Below are 22759 nucleotides of genomic sequence, written 5' to 3'. Positions count from 1 at the left end.
GTTGCGGCGACGCCAACCCACCAAGCGCATCTCGCCGCCCGCATTCCACCGGACACACGCCTGTCGGGTACGCACGCTCTAGACGGCGACAGGAGCGCTCTCAAGTGGTATCGACGGTACCGGGGCAACGGTTGTTCGGGACCAATGGCATGGCCTCCCGAAATTGCGGCCACACATGCTACGGAAATTTCAGTGCATTTCTGCCGAGGTGGTACTTCCCACGCCTGTCGCGGCGCTCGCGTTACCTTTTCGAAAGCGCTGGTACAGTACTGTATTCCACCACGGCGAAAGCCTGCTCATTCCATAGCACGCGCAACGACAATTGTACCCTCCATCCACAGAAGGGTTGACATGCAAAATGCCGTTGCCTCGTTGTGACGTCGGCACTACTCGCCTATCGCCGGCACTGCTGGTCGCGATCGTACCTCGTCGTTTGATGCGTGTGCGTACAATGGAGTGGTGGCCGCTGCGTTTCATGCGAAGGAGACGGTACAGTGAACCTCAGAAAAAGCCATCATGTTTCATCCTGGTATGCATCGCGGCAGAATAAAATCCATTTTTTCAAATTACGGGAATTCGTCCTACCTGATTGGTTATAACTAGGAGAATTTCAGTCAGTCAATCACAGTTATTATTTGTATCTACACTCCAATTGGTCAAAAGAAATGGCATTTTTCAGACCGGTTATACAGGTGGTAGAATTTATTACTAGGAAAACAGATCATGTTTTGGAGGTGGACGGCTTTTTGCATTTTTGGGGGCTTTTTCCGGGGTTCACTGAAGTCGGAGTGGCCGCGTTGGTGCAATCATTGCGACGCTCGCGTTGCGGCGGGGGAACCACCGACAAGGAAACACTGCACCGGTGGAATACCACCGATAAAAACGCATGCCAGCCTTTCGATGGCAACGTGTGGTCAAGCTGCACCGGCCACCACAACTTTGGCCCAATTGCTGGCAACGCTACGACCTGGTATCAGCATGTCAACGCGGCAACGTTAGGTGTCCCCAGTGGGGGGGGCACGTGATGTACTCGAGTAGACATTGCTGGGGACGAGCACGACATCGATTTTTATTGCGAGACCAACTCGATGCGCTGGAATCGACACCTGTCTTGCATTCCGTTTCATAACTTCGTTCACAACATCACTAAACCGGCCGACACCAAGACACACCTGACACGCGCCACGAGTCACAACGACACGATGGACATGTTGGGGGCCGTTGCATCGAACCGCCGGCGCTTGAGCAAGGGGAACCCGTCGCAAATCGAAATCGTCTCAACACCACACGCGTCCGCGCTGTCGTCTGCGGGTTTGTGCCACACAAACCCGAGGACATCCAGCGCCGCGACTTGGTTTGCGTGTAGTGTCGTCATTTGTAGCCGCAGCTCGTCCACAACGTCGGCAAGCCGGACGTGCCAGCACTTTTTAGGCCACGGCTGGTCTAGCGTCGACACCATCGGGACTCGAAAGTCGTCTGGAATGTTTAGGTGGCCGTAGTAGTCTTTAAAGATCTGGAGCGCGCGGAGCTTGAGGACCCATGTGAGGGGCGTCGACTGCCACGCAAAACCGAGCGCGTTTAGCACGGACCTTCTCGCCACAGGCATCTCGTCCATGTTCTGCCGCATGTTGTGGACGGCATGACCAAGCTTCATTCCCCATGTCTCCCGGGGCCAAATCGGAACAGCGCCTTCGCCCGGCACGACAAAACCGTACGGGACGGCGGCGTTGCCGTGCACGTGCTTGTAAAACTGCAGCGCTGTGACCTTGACGTCCCATGTCGACTCCAAGTGGTCCCAGACAAACCCGAGCGCGGTCAGTTGGGCCAGACGCTCCGACGACATGTCGTGTCCGTTCTGGCGAATGTTGTGGACGGCGTGGCCCAGCTTTAAGTTCCAAGTTTCTGGTGGCCACCGACTGTCGTCGGTGGGGACGGTAAAGTTGTACGCCACGAGGAGGTCGCCGTAGATGGCCTTGTACGCTTGCAGCGCAAGTCGCTTGGTTTCCCAGCCCATGTCCAGGACATTCCAGACAAACCCCATCGCAGACAACTGCCGGTACCGGTCCGAGTCAGTGGGAGTCTTTTGGCGGATGCTGCGGACGGCGAGGCCGAGTCGCATGCCCCACACGTCGCGTGGCCAGCGTGGATCGTCCGTCGGGATACGAAAGTCCTGCGGGACGCACAGGTCACCGCCGTGGAGTTGCTTGTAGATGCACAGCGCGGCAATCTTTTGATTCCACTTGACTTGGTTCACGTCAAACACAAAGTTGATGCGCTCGAGGGCGCGCTTCGTGTCCGGGTGCAGGTTGTTGTTCTTGTAGTGCATGCGGACTTGAGCCGTGTTGAGCTTGACGCCTTGGAGATGCAGCGGCCACGGTGCCTGCCGTGGAATTGTGTAAAGTTTGGGAAAACAAGTGATCGACGACGAGTGCTTGGTCATGGAGTGGAGGATCGTGGCGGCCTCGACGAAGAGCGAAAACTGCCGCGGACGCGCCGTCGACGTCGCTAGTGGCGGCGACGACGCCTTGAGTTGACGCCGTGGGTGCAACATGCTGGCGCTGTCCATCGGAATCCAAAACTGAGCGTCGTGACTGCTGGTGATAACACATCCGAGCCGTTTTCGAACCGAACTCATGTAGAGTGTACCATATCTTGACTAAACGGAACGTCGGTCGATTTAGACAGCGACATCTCCTTCCAACGACGCCGTAATTGATGGCGACAGCCGTGATGATTCCGTACCGCCCCCGACTGCATCGACGTTGGCTTCTATCGGTCGCTGCAAGCTCCTCGATCCCTCTCCAGGCCGTGTTGTTCTGCTGCTTCTGCTGGTTTGCTCATCGTTGCAGCAAACGATATTTTGACCAAGCAAGTAACGTCATTTCTCCAACCGACCGAGATGCCCCCCCACCACCAACTAAAGCGAAACCCAGTACCAAATCTGGGTGTGACTTGACGCAGCGGTCGGTCGGTCGAAGCATAGCACGCCGTGCTTCGTCGGCCTGGTTAGCCCGTGGCCGCGGCCACTTCCACCTGTGGAAGTCAGTCATGGCTTTCTTGCGTCTCCATGATGTACTGTACACATAAAAAAATTCTCCACTGTCCCACAAAAAAATGCACTCCCAACACGTTATTGCCAGGTTATCACAACACCTCGGTGTATAGTTGGTCAAGCCTGTTCGCCAAATGCTACAATAAAATCATCTTGATGTTTGTATACAAAGTTGTGGCATACATTTTAAATATGCACAGCAGGTCCGTTCTGGACTGTGTGAGTCATGCTTTCCTTTGTCGACCGGGACAGCTGTCTACGACCTGTGACATTGAACGGCGCAATGCTTCCCAAAGGTGCCGATGAAGCGAGTATACAGGCCCAGGGCAACGCTACCGCGTCCGGCCACAATTGCAACTTCCGCGTGCCGCGTTGTGGTAGTTGTCATTGGGCCCTCGAAAATTGGTTGTGCTTATCGTGATCCGCGATCCAGAACCAACCCTCCTCCGCCGCCCTGCTCTCTGCGCGCCCGTGGGTGTTCGATCGCGCAGGTGGATCAAGAAAATGAGTTCTTTCTACGCCTCGTACCAGCCCCTGCCTTCCCCTAGTTGGAGAGGACTCGTTGCGACCGTTTGAATCTTGTTCACGCCGCCCGTCTTTCGCGCTGGACGTTGTTCGCGCTCCTCGCCACGTCTGGCCTCAAGTGCGTTGGCTCGTGCACCATCTGTATCGACATTAGCGAACGCGATGGCCGAATTTGTTGCCCAAGAACAACGAGTGATCTAGTGCACGTCGAAACGCGCGTTCTCGTCTTGTAAAGTGAACAATCGAATCGGTTTACTTTACAGTAATGTGATGCACCTCCCACAGACGAACTGTTCCGTCTATCTGGCCCTAATTTGGGTTCAGCGACGTCAGAGGCACGGGGGTCGGTACTGCTCTGACAATGGCGGCATCGTGTGAATTCTGCACAAACACAACCACTTGACCTTTTCAGAACGACCAAGGGAGGGTGCTCGGTCAGGTTTCCGGCAAAGTCTGGACCGTTCTGGTACGTCGAACGAGGGAGGCCGTGCCTGGATCGCCTGTCGTGTGGATCGGCAAGTAGAACAATGAAATATATATGCTATTTTTGGACGAATTCGAGATTATACTGTAGTTTGGCTGTGCTATCGTAGAAACGATCTCGCGTTGCAACGGAACCGCGTGGATGTAATTGCGCAAAATGCACCGACTTGGCCCGTTGGCTCGTGTAGCATACACGAACAGCACGGACGAAAGCGGCAGCATGGATGACTGATTCGACTGATGGCGTACAACATGCGTCACCGCCAACATTGCCTATCCCTCCATCAAACACGTCATGTTGACGGGAGTGTTGTGTTGGGGGCGATTTCATGCAAAAAACTCTATATAACTCTGATGTCGTGTACTACATAGTATTGTTTAAAAGGAATTCGGGAAATATACCGACTTTCAATACAAATACCCTTGTTTCAATTCAAAGAGAATTTTGACGTTGTTTGTGATCAATTTACCTCCATTTTACGTACTGGACGCAACGCTCGCTGGAATCCAGTCGGAATTTCGACCGCTTTAAACTCCAAGCTGTGGATGGTATACGCTTTCAAGTCTTGATATTAATATTGACGTTGATACGACGGTCAAAGCTGCAAATCGGCGCTAACCTTCACGACGGACGCAGATATTCGACATGCGACGGATCGTTGACGTCAATGGTTTTCCTGGATTGGATACTACATCTACAAGATGCCATACGCATCATGCATGGACTTTTGATGTGTTTCAAAGGGCGGTTGACTTGGGCTCGAATTTGCAACCGCTAGATTGTTCCACCTCTCCTCTTTGAGCTGACGCAATAAAAATATGTCTTCGGTGAATAACTTCAGGACGACCTAAAATCCAAAATTATTGAAAATTATTGTTAATGCTCGTTGAATTTATCCAAAATATTATGGCTCCAATTCGTGCAAATTTGCTACGACAAACATTCGTCCCCACACGCCAACATTCTGCACATGCTTGAATTTGGGAACGAGGGAGAATCGATCGAATTCGCCGATCGCGTTCCGCCGCCGGCGCCGTCCACCCGCACAAAAGTCTGCTCGACGTCCACTTCCACCATGTCTTGGCAAGAGAAACTTGCGACGATCACGTCTTGTGAGGAAAGGGAACTCTTTGCCGTGCTCCGACGGTACGGAGCGTGTCGAGAGTTCACTCCTGTGGACGTCCAGATTCCATGCACGCTTGTGCTTCGCCTCGTGCCAAGCGACCCTGAGTTCCCGTTCCAACTTGATAAAGGACTTATCATCCACGTCCAAGTACCGCTGCAATATCCGCATGTCCCAGCAGTTTTCACAGTCGAGTGCGACACCGTGCCAGGTTTCCAGGCCAAGTTTGCCGACACCATTGCGAATCAACTCCACGCTCGGCAAGCATTGTTTCCAGGACAACTTGTGCTCCGAAAAACACTTACGTGGCTTGACAATAACTTGAAACAGATCATGCTGCCCCCTCGAAACCTGCACACGCCAGTGCCTGCATCGGAGGTAAACACCATCGTAGCATTATCTTCCCCTTCGGACGCCACCGCGACCATCGCGCCTTCCAACCCGGAGGCACTACCCGAGAATCGTCGCACCGACGTTAATCCTTCCGTGGCACCAGTGACTGTATCGTCCGGCAAGGCCAACATCCCTCGTCTCTGTCGCTTCTATGCTGCCGGCAAATGCGCTCAAGGAGCGACGTGCCGGTATTCCCACACATTGCCGGTGAAGTTACGAACACCGAAAGACACAAGAAAGGCTGCGTCGAATGCCCCAGACGCAGATGCTAGCCTCGCTGCACCCAGCGCAGAAGCGGCTACACCCAAGACTAAAAAAGGAAAGCGTGGTGCACGAAATGAGTCCAAGAAGGCTGCTCTATCGGATGCGTCCGTCGAAGATGGCAGTCGAATCTGCTCATCCGAGCCGTCACCATGCAAAGCCGGACACACGGAATTCAATCTGAACGGGTCTTCGCTTGCGGCTGCTGGTCACGGCGAAGGTGAACATCAAGCCAAGTCCTTTTCCCGTCGTGCGGATCAAGTTGCGAAGACTGCAGCGAGCTCCGTGCAGCCGTCCACTTCACAACCACCGCCCAAGCCGATCACGACAAATCCGTCAAGGCAGCGAACTCCCAGTGCGAACAAACCAATGTCGGGCAGAGTTTGCCGATTCTACCGGCAAGGCCAATGCAACCAAGGCGACGCGTGCCGCTTTGTCCACCCCGGCGGCGATGTAGTTGCCGTTCCAACACTGGCATCGCGGTCCGCCGAGCCGGCCGACATCGAACAAGGTTTCGCCGTGATCGACACGGCGGATGTGGCTGGCAAGCCCCTTACGGAACACACCGAGGCCACCACCACCACTGCGGCAAGTACCGACGGCGGCCATGCATGCGAAGTAAACAGTTGTGACGACGACCTCGCCCCGCCAGTCCCAACACAAAGCCACGTCGCAAGGAGTACCACCCCGTGGACGGTGGAGCAACAGGCCCAGCTGGACGCGGCATTGAAACGATTCCCTCCGGGGTCTTTCGACGACGCCAAAGCACGATGGCATGCCATTGCAGAGTGCGTGGACGGCCGCAGCATGAAGGACTGCATCGGTCGATTCAAAGTGTTGGCGGATTACGTGAGGTCCACCGCATCGACGGCTAGTGCCTCTTTGCCTAGTACCAAGGCAACGACATCCTGTTTGAAGAAGGTGCCAAAGGTAGGCTTGGCGGCCGCGCGCCTCCTGCGGGACCCGACATCTACCGTCGCCATTGTCAAAGCGGCGCCTCCCCAAGCCAATCCAACTCACACCGACGTGGGGCAGAATCACCCCAAGAGCGCACCGGCCGTGGTCCCTGACGATGCCGACAACGACGACACCAGTGACAGCACCGACTCGCGCATTCTTCCAGCGTCGACGCGAGTCAAACTCGACCTCGAAATCGACCCCAAAGCGATCCACGTCCAACTGAACGCCCTTTTCCTCCACCACATCGACACATTGCAACTGCACGCGTGGAAGTGCGCGTTCCAGTGCGCGCAGTGCCCCCTCTCGTTCGACTCGACCCTGTCGTTGTCCAAAAACACGATCCGGCAGTGGTGTCGGCGCTGCAGTGTGCTCCAAACGGTCGAACTGCGCCCGGTCTTGATGCACACTGCAAACGAGTTGGCGGTGAACGTCCACTTGATCAACTGCACGCTCGTGGATGTGATGCCCCCCAGTGTTTTCCTTGCGGTTTGTTCGTGTTGTTCCGAGGTACCCCTTGTTCCTTTCCGTGTGACGTTGCGAGGTCGCAGTAGTTTGAAGTGTCTTTTTGGACGACTTTTGCCGCAAGCGAGGACACGTCGTTTGATCTGTTCATGGCGAGTAGGAAGGGTTGGTTTCCGTCGTGCCTCGTATTCGATCCGAAGTCGTGTGCCGGCGGTGCCATGCCAAGATGGCGGTCGAGTGCAAGGCGTTCACGATCGTCAATCAGAGTGTGGACCGCTTTGTCGACCACAGCCAGCCCAAAGCAAAGAAGAAACTCACCAAAGACGACGCGATGGTCGTCGGCCAGCCGCTGCCAAACCAAGGTCGTTGCTCCCACTACTCCAAGTCGCTCCGGTGGTTTCGATTCCAGTGTTGCGGGAAAGCGTACCCATGTGACGTTTGCCACGCCGCCTCGGCGTGTCCCGACGCCGGCAACGGTACCTCGCACGCTCGCTGGTTGGTTCACCGACCGTGGTGAATATGCTAGACATCTTTGCCAGTCGGTTCATCTGTGGTCTCTGCTCTCGCGAACATTCGAGCCAACAAAAGGAGTGTCCCTGCGGCAACGTTGTCGGAAACCCCAACACGAGCTCGCATTGGGAAGGCGGCAAGGGATGCCGCGACCCAGTGCGGATGTCGAGTGCCGACCCCAAGAAATTCAGCGGAGTCGCCAAGACGAAAAGCATGAAGTTTAAGCGCGTGGGGGCCGAGGCCAAGAAGCGGCGAGAGCAGCGCAAGCAACAAGTGAACTGAATGTGCCTTGACGGCTATGACCTCTGCTGGAACTGCGCCTGCGACATCGTTTGCTCCAATCGTCCCCAGTGGCAAGTCCTCAGTGCAGTTGGACTGGTCCTTGAACACACAGGTGGCAAAATGTTCAACCTCTGGACAATGGGTGGTCGACATTGCATGGATGGGCTGGAACTTGCCGACACTGTATTTCTACTTGAATGGCCACCACGACGTGATCCCACCAGTGCCAGCGCCGTCGCCCTGGTCGTCGGAGACGTCGGGGACTTCGATGGCGTCGCCGGCATAGCGTTTTTCAAAGTTGCCCAGGCCTGGGACAATGCGGCCTTGGCTATCCGACGTCGCGTCGAATGCCGCCGTGACCAAACTCACGTCCGCAAAGGTCTGCACACCACCACGAGTCAATCGATCGGACGAGGAGCCGTCACGTACGGCGCAAAACTTGTCCGCTGCAGCAGGGCACGTCACAAGCGTGACGACTTGGATATGGTCTTCCGGTACACCTTTCTTCAGCAGGAGCTATGCACGACAAGATGAGCACGCACGACCACTCGATCGCAACGCACTTGCAGCGCAGGTTGGACCACGTCAAACGACGCGAATTCGGGGTGCACCAAGATAACGTGCATGTCTTCGATGCCGTCAGGGAGGGTGGCTGTCGCGAGCGCTCCGGGAGTCGACGAGTTGGCGCTCAATTGGAGGTGCCCGATTACCGAATCAAAGGGGAGTGTCGTCTTGAGGAGGAGGTTCATCCTGAACGAAATCAACGGTGACGAGATGGGTGCTCCATGTACACAAGAGTTGAAACATGCCGAACGAGCCATGACGAGATGTTTCGAAGGGCCAGCGAGGCGAGGCAGACGTACTGTTCTAGGACGAGATCACGCTCGACCAAAGCTATGCCGCACACGTTGACGCCATCTTCGTAATCGATGCCTTTGATCTTGTGGCCCAACGGAGTCGTAACGACCACCTGCCACCGGGGAATTTACAGACGTGAACGTGATGCCATGGACAATTGGGAATACCCACATCTTCATCGTTGGGAAGCTGGGTCAGCGCCGATTCCAGCACGTTGCGGAGCAACTTATTGGCCACGTGGACAAACTTGGCTCCCGTCGCATGATAATCGCGAACGTGCGTCAGCCCTGTTTGGATGGTTTCGCTCTCCAAGTCGAGCACGTCCACGTTCTTGTGCTAATGCGCCACGACCGCCATTGAGTTATCCTCCGCTTGGGACCACGAGCGTCATGGCAGAGCAGTGCGTGTGCACGCACCTTGGCTTTCCACAGTTCCAGCTTGACCCCGCGGCCCAGGACTTGGCTGTGTACGTAAATTGCATGAGATGCCGAAGCGAAAACAGCCCTGGCGCGCACGACGAGAGCTGCATGCGTGACCTACCCGCTCTCGTAGATCTTTTCGCAACGGGCCGTGCTCCCAGGCGACTTCTGACTTGCAAGGACGGCGGCAGCTGCCGCTGCGCCAATGTGTACCGTCGACCTTCGGAGCATGCTGCACGTGGCACACGCAACACAAGCTGGCTTCTGCTCGAGATCCAGCCATTCTAGCTTTGGATCTATTCCCTCTCAAAGGCCATTGGCTAAAATGTCCTCCCGAACCAAACCAAGCGATGCCATTGGTTAATACATTCTGTGCCTGCATCCCCCCTACCAGACCGCTCGACGCATCTGCGCGAGCGGCGAACGTGCGACGGAGGCGACGTCACGCGCAGGGGACAGCAGAGGAAGCAGTCGCAGCTGCGTCATGCAACCATCGTAGCGACACATACACGGTTGGTGCCGTCCATTCGAGGCGACAACTATCTTGCAAAGTGGCGTCACGTTGGCCTGGATCAACGAGAAAGTGCATCCATGGTGGCTGTGGTGGTCGGTGTCGCTTGCGCCGCGAAAACCAACCCGACGAGCCAGGGTTGGCACTCTGCGCTCGCATGGAGTGGCATTCCCAACACCACGTCGCGGCAGCATCGTATGGTGCGCCTTCTCGCCCACAAACGCCACGTTTTCTGGCGCGGATGTAGGAACCGAGCACGCCGGCGGAACGGACGTGACGTGCTTGCCTCCTGGCGCAACAACAACAACCCATCGACCAGCCGCCTGAGTTGTTGGGTCGAGCCACGGCGCCACCCCCCTCTCGACATGACGTGCGCATCCCCCTCTTCGCACGCCTCAGGCCAACGCCACGCGCTGCATCCACCGTACATAGCATGTGGCAAATTCGAAATTTCAACTTGTGTACTGTGTCCAAGTAGCTTCTTCTTATCCACATTGCGGCACGACATCGAGATGGGCGGCTTGCCACAACCATCGCCATCGAATCAACTCAGTTTGGCACTTCGATGCTCCACACAGGTCGTCCGGTCCACAGGTCGCCGCCGGCCGCATCTCTCGACGCGGCGGCCCCACACGACCCATCTGGCCCGCCCTCGACGAAACGCCACCATCCGCCGCTCTCCTGTGCCGTTTGCCTGGACGAGTTGCACGACTCGACGTCCGCGGCGACCGCCACGTACGTGTGTGGGGTGTGCGGCGCGAGTGTGTGCCACGACTGCATGCTCCAATACGTCCACATGACGATTGCCGAGACGGGACGGAGCCGGCGCCGTCGCGCCATGCGGTTGACGTGCCCTGGGGTGCGGTGCCCGGCCATGCTGTCCCCCGACACGGTCGTTCCATACACTTCCCACGACGACTACCAGGTATACGTGGACTTGGTCGACGCCGCGGCGACGCCGATCGAGTGCCCGCGCTGCGAAGGACGCGACGTGACGGTGGCCGGTCGCAAACTCACCTGTGCCACGTGCCACGTGTCGTCTTGCAACCACTGCGGCGACCCGTACCATCTCTTTGGGTGCCGACAGGACAAAGCGTTCCAACGATGGAAACAGCACAACGACGTGCGGACGTGTCCGCAGTGCCACGCCGCCATTGAAAAAACCGGCGGGTGTACGCACATGACGTGCATCTACTGCGCGTTTGACTTTTGCTGGCTTTGCCGCGTCGAGTGGCAAGACCACGCGGACGTCATGTGCAAGCCGAGGGCGTTCCTCACATCGACGTCTACATCGCTTGGGCCTACCGCGCCCGTACGAGCCGTGACCAAAGCTGTCGTGGTTGTGGCGGCGCTCGCCGTCGTGGCCGTCGGCGTGGGGGTTGCGACCGTCCTCGTGGCGCCGCCGCTCTTGTTTGCCAACAGCGCCAAAACGTGGTGGCGTCGCCAAAAGCAAGGCAAGTCCCTCAAGGCACTCAAGCAACGACGGGACCTCAAGCTCGACGCCACCGAATGAAGCATACGTGCTGCTGATTATCGTCCGACATCGTCGTCCCAACATGGTGATGCTGCCGGCCTCGCCCCCGACGGAAGGGTCGTCGCCAGCACCCTTTTCGCACTTTTTGAAAGTAAATCGATACGCGTTTTTGGTCCCCACGGGAATGGAGGAACTCGATCGTAGGCTGTGTGGTCAGGGAGCGTTGAATACACTGGAGCTCTCATGCTCGCTGTCCGTCATGGACGGGCAGGAGCTGTGCTCGGAGGCTCTGGGCACGACTGACTCGAGTAACAGACATGAATGGGTGGAAGGGGCTCGACCGACGCCGTGGGACGACGGGAGGCCGCCCACGCGACATGTTCCCCATCGATTCCAACTCGATCCTTCCGACGTTCTCCGCGCCAGCGCTCCAGTTCGATTGCACGGACCTTGTCGCGGAGTGCAAATCGTTGAGGCGACCACAATCGCACCGTTTCATGGAAAGTCGAGTGGACTATTTTCCGGCTCGGCTGCAGTGGCACGCCGGTGGCTGCACCTCGGCTGCGGTCAGCTCACCTCCGCTTGTGGACGACGTCGCAGAGGGCTCCCGGCCACGGCGTCGCTCGTTCCATGGCGCAGCAGGATTTTGAGTTTGTTCAGGGAAGGCCTGGGCACGGCGGCGTCGATGACGCGCCGCCGACAGCCGCGCTACATACCCGTCTGGACCGATTCTCTGGCCTCTCCCATTGATTGTTCGTGTGGGATGGACGAAAAAGGGGCCATTTTCGTGTAAAATCTGTGCAACGCAACGACTTTTTTGCCAATTTTGAGCTCGTAGTTTGAAAAATCCCACACAATCGAACGACGTTGGCTGGATGACGCCTCCCGACGCAATCAACGAAGCACAACCGAATTGCCGCCATGGTACGCGCGCGTCCGGTGTGCGTGTGGCGCACAATACCTGACGTGGGCTCTGTGCAGGCCCAAGTGAACGATGCGCTGGTCAAGGCCATCACGGAAGGCGACACGCTCCAAGTCCTCCTCACCGAACTGTCGGGGGAATGCAACATGAACGGCTTGTACGTGTTCCAGGACAAGCGCAAGCGAGACGTACGTGCAGCGATCGGTCGTGTAAGTGCTGACCGTGTCACGGGCGTAGTGGAAGGCGACGCCGTTGATTGCTGCGTCGGCGTTGGGACACACGGAGCTCGTCCAGGGGTTTTTGGACCGCGCCGACATTGACGTGAATGGCGTGGATGAGGTGCGGCTCCACGCAGCAGACGAGCGAACATGACCACACACGCGCGTGGGTCCCATTCTAGAACGAAAACACGGCGTTTATTGTGGCGGCGGAGCAAGGCCAGTTGGCCGTCGTGCGTCAATTCGTCGCGTCCGGCAAGATCGACGTCAACTTTCGAGGCGAAGTCCGTTGTCCTTCGCAACCTCTCTCGGCGCAGTCTCTCAGCTGAACGTTGTCGATCTAGTACAAGGAAACGGCGCTGTACAAAGCTGCAGAAAAGGGCCAAGTCGCCGTTGTCCGGGAGCTGCTCCAAGTGCCAACCATCGACGTCAACTTGCCGAGCGACGTACGTTGACGCAGGACGCTGCGGTCTCGCTGGACCGACCGCTCGAATCACGTGCCCAAGCGATGGCATTCGATGTCTGTTGTCATGATCGGCACGGTAGGGAGATGTCACGCCGTTCGTCGTCGCTTGCGAGAGCGGACACGTGAACACGATGAAGCTGTTTTTGGACCGCCCCGAAGTCGATGACAAGGTGCATTCGGCGCGATGCGATCGAGCATTGTGTCCTGCGAGCCAGCGCCGCTCTGATTTCATCGAGTGGAGCTGAGCGACGGCATCATGCTTGGTAGATCCGCCATCCCGCCCTTCTCGCCGCGTGCCAGTCGGGAAAGACCAAAGTCGTCGCGGCGCTCCTTGAACGGGATGACATGGACGTCAACTTTAAAGACAAGGTGCGTCCGGCCTTTCGTCCTCGCTCGGAAATCATGTACAAGCCCGTAGTATGGCGACACGCCGCTCATTGCGGCCGCCGAAGACGGCAACATCGAGAACGTCGCGCTGCTGCTGGCCAACCCGGCCACGCAGGTCAACGCCCAAGGCGCGGTATGACATCCCCCGTCTTCGTTGCTGCTGCTTCAACCAAACGCATGGCTGGACGTGATGTAGCGCCAGCAAACAGCACTGGCGAAAGCGGCGCAGTACGACAACTTGGACGTCATCCGCATGCTGTTGGAGCATGGCGCCGACACGTCCATCCTCGACAAGGTTGGTAGCTGCCAATGTAGCCATCCAGTCACCCAAAACAAGTCTCGATATCCATCCATCCATCCCCCACCGCGCCAACGTAGAACGGCAACTCGTGCCTCGAGTTGGCCCTACAGGACGAACAGTACCAAGTGGCGGTCGTCCTTGTTGCGAGCGGGATGACTGTGCGCAACATCCATTTCAAGGTAACGCTGTCTTTGACGCCAGCCCCTCACGACGTTGGCGACCAGGACAAGCTCATTCTCGAATGGGTGGCGCCCTTTTTGACGCACGACGTGGCGTTGCGTCTGCTGCAGTTGGATTTCCCCGTCGAGAAGAGCGAGTCTGGTGTAGTGTCGGCGCGCGACAACCATTCGTTTTCGTGGACAACGTTCCTGGACTCGCATGTGCCCGTCGACCCCGCCGTGCGTGTGTCGGTTGTGTCGACGATGCTCCGCGCCGGCGACGACGAATGGATTCGAGAGCTCGCGACGGCCAAAGACCAACACGGCCGCGAAGCGCTGCAGACCACCGACGCCGCGACCCGCGACTTTTTGAACGGCTTACGCTTCTTCTGTGGTCGGTACGAGATTTTCGACGGCCCGGCGATCCACGTGAGCTCGACGGCGGTCGTGGTGCACGCGTACGACCACGGCGTGTTCCAGCAAGTGTTTGACATGCATGCCAACGCCGACGGCGAGCTGGACAAGGCTGGCTTTATCGCATGTGGCCGAGTCCTGGGCCAGCAGCCCAGCGCTGCCGACATCAAAAAGGTAAGCCCCGTCCACGTATGTCGTTGTGAACGACGCGTGTCGTTGGCAGCGCTCTGCATTGGGTTCGAGCATCGTTGGGGCAGCACGCTCACGCGTCGTTGCGTAGCAAGTCGGGTCGGCGCACGAATTTGACCTCTGGGACAAGGACCAGAGCGGCCACTTGTCCGCGACCGAGTACCTTCGGTACTGCGACCAAACGTTTGGCGGCAAGCTCAAGGTCGCGATGAAATTCATGCGAAACGCGGACGAACACGCGCGGGAAGTGGAGACCCGCAACGGCCTCGACATTCAGTTTGTCCTGGGGCTGCTGCCGGCGTTGCCACAACCGATGTTCGACGCCAACGTCGGGACCCTCCACCTGCACGGCGGGGTCGCCATGAAACAGTACCCGAACGTTCTCGTGATGCCGGCCGCGGACCGGAGCCTCGAAGACATTTTCCTCAAGGAACGACCGAACGACAACCAGATCCGGAGCATGCTCCATGAAGTGGCGGCAGCGCTGCAGCACTTGCACGACCACGGCGTCGTCCACGGCGATCTAAAAAAACTCAACATCCTCCGCGTAAACCACCACATGCGCGTGATTGACATGGACGCCGCGACGCCGATCGGGAACCCCATTGGAGCCAAGTTTAGCTCGGGCAGTTTGCCGCCTGGTACGTGTGTCTCGATATCGCGCGCTTGGCTCATCGTGGCTAGAAATGTTTTACCGACTGCAGGGCGACCGCGACGCGGCCGCCATCGCGGCGCACTGGAACGACCAGGTCGACGCGAACCCCGAGTTGTGGGCCAAAGTTCAGCCTCGCCACCACTACTGCGTCAAGACCTTCCACGACGTATCCGCCTCCACGACGTTACCATTCAAGCCCGTCCTGGCATCTCCTGCCATCGACGTGTGGGCGTTTGGCGTTGTCATGTACCAAATGTACAGCGGCGTCGAGCTCGTTCCGACCGACATCAACCAAGACGTGGACGAATCCGGAATCGTCCGCGCGGCGACGTGGACCGACGCCGACGTGGCCAAGCGGTTGAACAACAAAGTGAGCAACGCGCTGGCCCGCGACTTGATCGCCAAGCTGCTGGTCGTCGACCCGGACGATCGCATCTCGGTCGCGGGGATCCTGGCGCATCCGTATTTTGAAGTCAAGTACGACGACGCGTCTGGTCAGTTGTTGCTCGACAAGTTGGATGCGCTCCACGTGCAAGTGGCGTCGGGATTTCAAACCGTCGCGACGCGGCTGGACGAAGTCGTTTTCGTGACGAGGGAAACCCTCAAGGCGGTGGGCGATGCCAAGACGGACTTGATGCGAGGCATCTTTGAAGCGACCGAAGTCGCGTTTCCGACGTCATTTGTCGTGCTGCCCATGGATTTGACGACCCCTCCGTTGGTCGACGACGACGCAGAAGATGTGCTCCGAGATGTGACGTCGTTTGTTCAAAAAGGCATCGACATGGGCCACAACTTTATGCACGCAGTCAAGCAAAACAAAGCGATCGGGCGCGCGCTCCGCCTCGTCGGCCCGGGCGAACCCCTCTTCTTGTACCTCCTCGACGAGGTCCTCGGGCTTCCCGTCGTGCCGCCGCCGGGGTCGGTCTACCCGATCCGCATCGAAACCAAGTCGGACGAGTACACGCAGTTCATGTCGGCCGCGATGCCGTACCTTCAGACGGGGTTCCGCCTGCTCCAAGGCGTGAGCACGATCGCGGGCCTTTTGTCGTGTCTTGGGCTGCCGTCGCTGGACCCTCGTGTGATCGACGACTTGGGCGACCAAATCGACAACGCCAAGAAAACGTCGTCCGTGTTTGACTTTGACGTGTTGCAGCGTGCGGTCGAGGACGAGGGCGTGCCGGTCCAGCACATCCGTGGCGCTGCCCTTCGCGAACTCGAGCGATTTTTCAAAAAGTATGACCACGACAAAGACTACGCTGGGCTCTGCCGCACGTACGCGTCCAACGGACAAGCGCTGTGGACGACCCCGTTGACCGTGGCCACCATGGAGCAGTCGCGCCCGACGAGCACGGCAGGGCTACAGCAAGCCAAACCGATCGCCAACACCACCGGCGGCAAGACGGCGCAGCAGATCTACATCGACTTGCTCGCGCAAAACGAGATGATGCCAGAGCCACCGTCCCTCGCGACCGTCGTCGTGGGTGGCGTCCCGTCGATGCTACCGGGAGGCAAAGCGCGGCCGGACGTCGACCGGCCCACCTGCTGCGGCATGATGTAGCTGGATAAGCAGCGCTGTATGGGCTGCTTGTACATTGAACCGCTCCCGACTGGATGTGCGTTGCATGCATCGAAACGAACGTAGTTTTCCTCCACACACGAAGGAGAACAGGTTTCGGTCTGGGTCCGACGGGGATGTCGATGGGTCCAACTGTGGAGACCTTTCTTGTGGTCCACGGGAGTGCTGACGCACGCCCACTCGGCACCATGTGCACATGGCGGCGCACGACGCAGCAAAGACTTTGCGCATCCGAGCCACAACGTCGCGGCACGACCGGCGCATGTCCTTGGACCAATTCAGTTCGTTGGCGAACAGATATTGGGCTTTTTTCCAGACGTCGATGTCGGTCGTGGGTCGTTTGCCCGCGAAAGAGGCAAACCATGCAGCAGCGGCGCCGGTGGTGCAAAGCCCGCTGACGACAACCAACGCGATTCCGATCGCGGAACCATCCAGTACTCGAGGACAACACGAGGGCGTCGCCAGCGTGGGCTGGAAAAAAGCCCAATATCTGTTCGCCAACGAACTGAATTGGTCCAAAGGACATGCGCCGGTCGTACCGCGACGTCGTGGCTCGGATGCGCAAAGTCTTTGCTGCGTCGTGCGCCGCCATGTGCACATGGTGCCGAGTGGGCGTGCGTCGGCATTCCCGTGGACCACAAGAAAGGTCTCCACAGTTGGACCCGTGGTGTTGGCCCGAATGCCGCCTCCTGGAGTTTGATGTTCACGCGGATGATGCTGCATCTCGTTTGGCTCTCGTCCTGTGTAGCTGTGGCATCCGACTCGAGATCGTGGGTTGTGGTGGGGGACCCCGCGTTGAGTTTTGGTGAAGTGGGTTCACGTCCGAGACCTTCTACGCGTTGAAAAATGGTGTTGCGACGTGCCAGGACACTTTGGCCTTGTCGATGGGCAGCAACGTTCGTTGGGCGTCGGTGGGGGCGTCGCGATGGCCGTGGTCCACCGGGACCTTGTCGAAGGACGCTTCGTCCTGCCATGATGCGAGCGCATCGCCCCGCCGGAACCAATACACCGTCCAGCACTCTGTCACCAACGACGTGTTGTGTCGACCAGTCTGTGCGTGCCAATCCTACGGCAGACACATCGCCACTACGATCGCAATGCGCGCCGTACCAGCGACAACCATCGCGAGCAAGTGCCCCAAGGGGATGCTTGTCGTCGGAAAGGATGTTGCGAGCGACGTGAACGGACCTCGTGGGGTCGACGAACTGCCGACGGACGTCATTTTGCATGACGACGTCGCCGACGACGGGATTCCCGATGTTGCGGCGGCGGTAGACCATCCGTTGGTCCGTCCACCACGGATGGTTGGGCTGCGTACACGATGAAAGAAGTTGGGTGGGGTTGTAAACGTGGCCAGCAACACGGCGCCTTCCACGCCGGACGCCGTCCGTACCTTACTAGGCGTCGCCGTTGTCGTCGCAGAGAGTCTCGACCGAGTCGTAGCCAAAGCCATTCGACTCGATGACAAACGAATGGCACCGGGCTGTGATGGCCGTCCATGGCTCGTGCACCACCCGCTGATGTTGGATCGTGACCACAGGACGATGCGATCCATCGTCTTCCCCTTGAATGTCAATGAAACGGTGGTGCGAGGCCGGAAACCCCTGCGCCGCCAGCACTGCGTCCCGTGTTGTGTGGTACAGCTGCGACGTGATCCAATCGAGTCCTTGGTGTCTCGCCAGCGGCGCCGACGGCAGCGACACATGCTGCCACGTTTCGACAATGCCGCCACCTTGGCGCAAGCAAGTCTAGCCATCCATGTATCCGAAGTGGCATTGAATGAAGATGAGCGCATGTCGTACCCGAGCGGCCATGACGTTGGATACATAGACCCACATCGCACGGCCAAGCCGGCTTGGTTCACGACGCGAACCTGAAGTCCGACAGTTTGGATCGACTGACCTGGGTGGCGTCTTGCAGCGCGAGCGCAATGTCCGCCCACGAGAGCATGCCAGTGGTATACGGCGGTCGGTAGTTGCGTCCGGCGACCGCGCAGCGACTTTCTCGGCCTCGAGCTCGATCACGAGCTGGCAGAGCTGCTGGCGCTTCCCTGACCGTACTTTTCGGAATCGTTTCTGCGCGTGGCGCTGGTACTCGTTGCGGCGCCGCGCCGCGTTGGTTGCTGGATTGCCGTCAACCTTGGTCACGCGTGCTTTTATCATTCGCAAGAACGCTGCGACTTTGAACCGCGAGATCAGCCAGCCCCCACTTCAGTTCAAAATGGGACGAGTGGTGCCACGACGGTCGGACATGTGCAAATGATTTTACAGCACACGAGGGGGTCGCAAAGCCGACCTCCACCTGCGTCATCCCACATGCCCACACACACTGCCACGCATGCGAGCCGCTTCGCTTGGAGGGGCAGCGTCCTGTTCATTGGGGGGGCCAGCACGCACACGTTCCCCCAATTCCAATGTGTTTGAAAGACTGCCTCGGCCATCCGCCACGATCGATCGTGGCTGGCGAGGGTGTGTACCTGGCAACGTTACTCGAACAGGTCGTGTGTCTAAATGCGTCCTTATACATGCGCTCGTCACACGAGCCAACCACCGAGTCAGTCAAACATCACGCTCACTGTGGAGGGGCGTTGTTTCAGCGACTGCCAGTGCTTCAGAAAGGGGGGCTTGTGGACGTTATAGCCGACTCTAGAGGCTCGAAGGAGGACCTGCTTTCGTTTCGATAGGCGCGGCAAGGCTGGAGAAGCGCAGACAAAGAGAGGAGGCCATGTCGAGATGGGATTCTGACCAGTCTGCTTCCCCCACATCACCTCGAGGAAATCATGTGAGCGACAAGCGGTGACCATCTCCGTCTCGACCCCCCCCCTGCGCCAGTCCAGACTACAAACCCCTTCATGGCCAAGGCATCCCCAGCGACGTTTGTGCACGATTTCCCCCATTGGTTTCCTTTTAAGAGGATGCTGGACTTGGCCATCGATCTGTCGTAGGAACTTCAGTCGAGTGACGCTAAGCTTGGCCCTGGCACTGCCAGAACGGACAAAAACGTCGCTGCTTTCGGCGATGGAGACGCATGCGATGGCCCTCCGGGGCATCTCATGGACTGAAAGCCCCCGGCGAATGTCGCAACGTTCCAATGCACGCTCTACTACCGTGACCGCCCGGCCTGCTGAACGCTGTTGTGTCACGCCCCTGATGGATCTCTTCGATTACAACGATTCTGTTCAAGGAGTGTGCATCGTTTCCCAGTGAACGAGCTACGTGGGTGCGCACAGTCTCCACATATGAATCTCTGACGGCCCTCGTGCGAGATATTGAAACTGTACCAACGCCGTGTCGACGATCGAGACGGATGGCTCGACACTGCTATCGACCAGGCGGCGCAGGCAAGTATGGGCTTCTCGCGACAACCGATTTGACTTTGGACTGGAGCGACGACTTGACCTTGGCTTTGTTGGTTTGGTCGGATGCCAGCGGGTCATGCGAATCGCTGGCGCTTTGGTTATTGGGCCCGAGGCTCGACGACGTTGAGTTGTCGCGGTGGAGACGCCACGCTTGCCCCATGTGGTCCCAAAATTCATGGAGTGCAGCCACGGTCGCGTGGAAAACACTCTGTTGCACGCCCTGCCACTGCGTTTTCAACTGGTCGGGCGTCCACGGCTCGGAAACGACGGGGACGGGTTCGGCACGTAGTGCAGTCGTACCAAACAATTCTGGCTTGGTCTTGCGCAGTCCCTTCACCGCATTGTTGCCATACCCTCCGCCACCAACGTTTGTAGGCGCTGCTGGTTCAAATGGAAATGCTGTCGGGCGAGGCAGCGCATCATGTGGCCCGTGTAGCGTCGGTGCGAGCACTGGGGGGAGATCCTCGTGGTCGTGTTCGATTCCCGCCGCCGAGTTGGATGGACAGGCTCCGAGCGGCGCGACGGAAGCGTCCACTTCGACCTAGTCATGTCATGACCTCTCGTCCACGCCATGTTGCAAAGTGCTGGCGACAAACGATGTATCAACTCACTTGGATCAAAAACTCTGGCACCACGTAGTGTCCGTGCCGCACAAAGTATTCTTCCTACACGCCACCACCCCATCAAATCTGTTAAGCACCACGAACGAGTCATGTCGTGGAAAGCGCCAGCCTCGCTCAGGAACAATTGCCAACAGGTCATCAGCGAGTCGAGTGTACCTCGGCGTGGAAGTACATGGTGTCAATCGATGTGGGCGGAAACGACGGCGATGCCGAGGCCGACGGGACAATCGCAACGTGCTGCATGACTACACGACAGAGCGCGAGAAATTGCGTCGTCTTTTGGGACGGATCATGTTCCGTCCCTGGAGTGGTCGTGTCCGCTGCCAAGTCCATGGCGTCCGAGAGGGAACTATACCGCGAAAAGCGTTTGGGAAACTGCACAACGTGAATGAAAGTGCGTTCGGCATGTGTCGACCAGCGTCGAGTGCGCTGCTTCCATAGAGGAAGGGGAGGACGGATTGTACCTCCATGAACGTGGCTGCGGTGGCGACTTGTTGGGCATACGTGGCCGTCGACCCGGCACCATTGTCCATCGAATACCAGCTCGCCTTGAAGACGGCAACCGGGCCGTCGTTGCCGGCATGCATGCCGTACGCGACACACCGCTCGATCGCAGTCGCTGGCACGGTGCAAAACAGTCCCTTTACTTTTGGAGACGGCAGCGACGCCACGATCGACTGGAAGCGGTCTAACACGGTTGGGTTTTCAATTTTATACACGTCGACCACTTGCATCCCTGCACGATATCCACGACATTTAGTTGAGGTCGCGGTGGCACCGTGGCCGCGACACTCGAGTGCCAACTTGTTCAGTGGAGTGGTCAAGGAAAGAACAACAGGAGGGAGCAGTCTCGACGACCTCAAACACCACTCTGACATCTGCAGACGTGCTCACGTCGAGCGCCATTGAGAAGCGAGAACGGGAAGATGCATGTGGAATTCTTGCGAGACAAGCGCCCGAACAACGTCAGGCATAGCACGCAATTCAATAGCACCGCGGGAAGCGCGCCGACAAGGGCGATAAAATACGCAAAGCCGTGCATGCAGCATCGCAACTCCCACACATGCAACCATGCACTCATACTTACGAGGGGCATGGGACCTGGCGTTCTCGAGTGCCGCGCGGCGACATCGCACGCCCTGGGGATGGGACGGGTCGAGTCTTCGAAACTGTACTTGCCCGGCAGAGTCGGATTCCAAGTAGAGGGCAAAGATGCTAGACATGGATCACGAACGAGAAGACATTCGTGAGAAGATGGGGATCCTCCAAGCAATGTGTTTATGGATGCCGTACTCGAGGTGCAGATTGCGCTTGGCACGGTTCAAGGCGGCGTCGACCACCGCTTGCGCCATGGCCCGTACATGGTGAATGTGCCGCCGCTCCGCTTCGACCGTCGCGTAGAACCGCAGCACGTACCCCATCAAAGCTTCGTCGACGATGCGTCGACAGGACGCGAACTCTGTCACGTAGCTTTCTGCCGTGCAACTCAGCGCTTCCACGTGCACTGCGGTGGTCGTCGGAGAGGCCACAGCGGCAGCCGTGGCGCGGATGTGATCGATCTGGAACTGAGCTTTTCGCTACCATACGCTCCACGATGAGCAATGCGATCGCTGTACGCAAAGGATACCCGGCGCTGCGCTCGGTGGGCACGAAGGAATGCTCGTTTGGCAGTGTGCTCGGACGGCGCCGGCAGCGGCAGACTGAGAAAGGTTGCCATGTCCGCGTTCAGGTGAGACACCACCGCGCATGGAGCAGTTCCTGAAGATGCCTGCTTGGACACGACTCGGCAGTACAGCTCGCCGCTGTTCAAACCACGGAAGGTGGTGCTCGCCATGGCGACGCCGCTCGTGCCTCTTCCCTCGCAAAGATTTACCAACCCACCGACGGATTACGTATACAATTCTGCAAAGATTTGCGAACCCACCGAAGGACAACGACCGGCGGGATGACCGGACGCACGCTAACGACAACGGAAGATACAGTGCGCGAAATAATTATATGCGCACATGAAAATCTTGGTTTTGCGGAGTAGTCTAGACAATTGCTTTGATCTGAACTTGCCCTACGTCGTAAAAGAGAGTTTGCAGTGTGGTGTAAGCTCAAAAATATCTAAACCTAGCTTAAAAGGGATGAAACTAGAAATCGCGGAATATATTTCGCGAAATATTTATATGCGCA

At 57.9% G+C, this 22759-nt stretch overlaps 9 protein-coding genes across 13 annotated transcripts; 3 read left to right on the top strand and 6 right to left on the bottom strand.

Moving 5' to 3' along the window:
• Window positions 1-977: 977 nt before the first annotated feature.
• On the bottom strand, window positions 978-2551 carry H310_02690 (hypothetical protein; the record flags this gene model as incomplete). Its single annotated transcript, XM_008866287.1, has 1 exon — window positions 978-2551. The coding sequence occupies one exon, from the start codon at window positions 2549-2551 to the stop codon at window positions 1190-1192; it is 1362 nt and encodes a 453-aa protein (XP_008864509.1). The 3' UTR covers window positions 978-1189.
• Window positions 2552-5042: 2491 nt separating this feature from the next.
• On the top strand, window positions 5043-8832 carry H310_02689. Of its 2 annotated transcripts, XM_008866285.1 has the most exons (3): window positions 5043-7305; window positions 7421-7736; window positions 7787-8832. In XM_008866285.1, exons 1-3 carry the CDS (start codon window positions 5137-5139, stop codon window positions 8050-8052), a joined length of 2751 nt encoding a protein of 916 aa, XP_008864507.1. In that variant the 5' UTR covers window positions 5043-5136; the 3' UTR covers window positions 8053-8832. The 2 variants fall into 2 exon arrangements, with proteins under 2 accessions (XP_008864507.1, XP_008864508.1); XM_008866286.1 differs by having other exon boundaries at window positions 7421-8832.
• Window positions 8242-9560, bottom strand: H310_02688 (hypothetical protein; the record flags this gene model as incomplete). Its single annotated transcript, XM_008866284.1, has 7 exons — window positions 8242-8433; window positions 8482-8568; window positions 8616-8802; window positions 8916-9022; window positions 9082-9246; window positions 9327-9372; window positions 9451-9560. 7 exons carry the CDS (start codon window positions 9558-9560, stop codon window positions 8242-8244), a joined length of 894 nt encoding a protein of 297 aa, XP_008864506.1.
• A 136-nt stretch (window positions 9561-9696) lies between these two features.
• H310_02686 (hypothetical protein) lies at window positions 9697-11493 on the top strand. The gene has a single exon (XM_008866282.1). The coding sequence runs from the start codon at window positions 10406-10408 to the stop codon at window positions 11351-11353; it is 948 nt and encodes a 315-aa protein (XP_008864504.1). The 5' UTR covers window positions 9697-10405; the 3' UTR covers window positions 11354-11493.
• H310_02687 (hypothetical protein) lies at window positions 9772-10380 on the bottom strand (the record flags this gene model as incomplete). The annotated part of the gene is made up of 1 exon (XM_008866283.1): window positions 9772-10380. One exon carries the CDS (start codon window positions 10378-10380, stop codon window positions 9772-9774), a length of 609 nt encoding a protein of 202 aa, XP_008864505.1.
• A 672-nt stretch (window positions 11494-12165) lies between the features above and the next one.
• H310_02685 (serine/threonine protein kinase) lies at window positions 12166-16710 on the top strand. Of its 3 annotated transcripts, XM_008866279.1 has the most exons (13): window positions 12166-12238; window positions 12296-12424; window positions 12474-12575; window positions 12637-12738; window positions 12799-12900; window positions 13001-13090; window positions 13188-13289; window positions 13339-13440; window positions 13504-13602; window positions 13686-13787; window positions 13833-14354; window positions 14461-15010; window positions 15054-16710. In XM_008866279.1, the coding sequence occupies exons 1-13, from the start codon at window positions 12236-12238 to the stop codon at window positions 16580-16582; spliced, it is 3534 nt and encodes a 1177-aa protein (XP_008864501.1). In that variant the 5' UTR covers window positions 12166-12235; the 3' UTR covers window positions 16583-16710. The 3 variants fall into 3 exon arrangements, with proteins under 3 accessions (XP_008864501.1, XP_008864502.1, XP_008864503.1); XM_008866280.1 differs by having other exon boundaries at window positions 12474-13090; XM_008866281.1 differs by having other exon boundaries at window positions 12474-13289.
• Window positions 16711-17432: 722 nt separating this feature from the next.
• Window positions 17433-17822, bottom strand: H310_02684 (hypothetical protein; the record flags this gene model as incomplete). Its single annotated transcript, XM_008866278.1, has 2 exons — window positions 17433-17620; window positions 17711-17822. The coding sequence occupies 2 exons, from the start codon at window positions 17820-17822 to the stop codon at window positions 17433-17435; spliced, it is 300 nt and encodes a 99-aa protein (XP_008864500.1).
• A 175-nt stretch (window positions 17823-17997) lies between these two features.
• Window positions 17998-18762, bottom strand: H310_02683 (hypothetical protein; the record flags this gene model as incomplete). Its single annotated transcript, XM_008866277.1, has 3 exons — window positions 17998-18348; window positions 18403-18473; window positions 18564-18762. The coding sequence occupies 3 exons, from the start codon at window positions 18760-18762 to the stop codon at window positions 17998-18000; spliced, it is 621 nt and encodes a 206-aa protein (XP_008864499.1).
• Window positions 18763-19741: 979 nt separating this feature from the next.
• On the bottom strand, window positions 19742-22547 carry H310_02682. 2 transcript variants are annotated; one of them, XM_008866275.1, is made up of 7 exons: window positions 22209-22547; window positions 21875-22158; window positions 21669-21796; window positions 21046-21317; window positions 20738-20956; window positions 20570-20623; window positions 19742-20499 (listed from the first exon to the last, which is right to left on the bottom strand). In XM_008866275.1, exons 1-7 carry the CDS (start codon window positions 22413-22415, stop codon window positions 19921-19923), a joined length of 1743 nt encoding a protein of 580 aa, XP_008864497.1. In that variant the 5' UTR covers window positions 22416-22547; the 3' UTR covers window positions 19742-19920. The 2 variants fall into 2 exon arrangements, with proteins under 2 accessions (XP_008864497.1, XP_008864498.1); XM_008866276.1 differs by having other exon boundaries at window positions 21046-21269.
• Between the last annotated feature and the right edge of the window lie 212 nt (window positions 22548-22759).

The sequence above is a fragment of the Aphanomyces invadans genome, assembly GCF_000520115.1.
Source record: "Aphanomyces invadans strain NJM9701 unplaced genomic scaffold supercont1.4, whole genome shotgun sequence".
Classification (NCBI taxonomy): Eukaryota; Oomycota; class Saprolegniomycetes; order Saprolegniales; family Verrucalvaceae; genus Aphanomyces; species Aphanomyces invadans.
The sequence above is the reverse complement of the archived record's forward strand: the minus strand, read 5'-3'. Positions and strand labels throughout refer to the sequence as shown.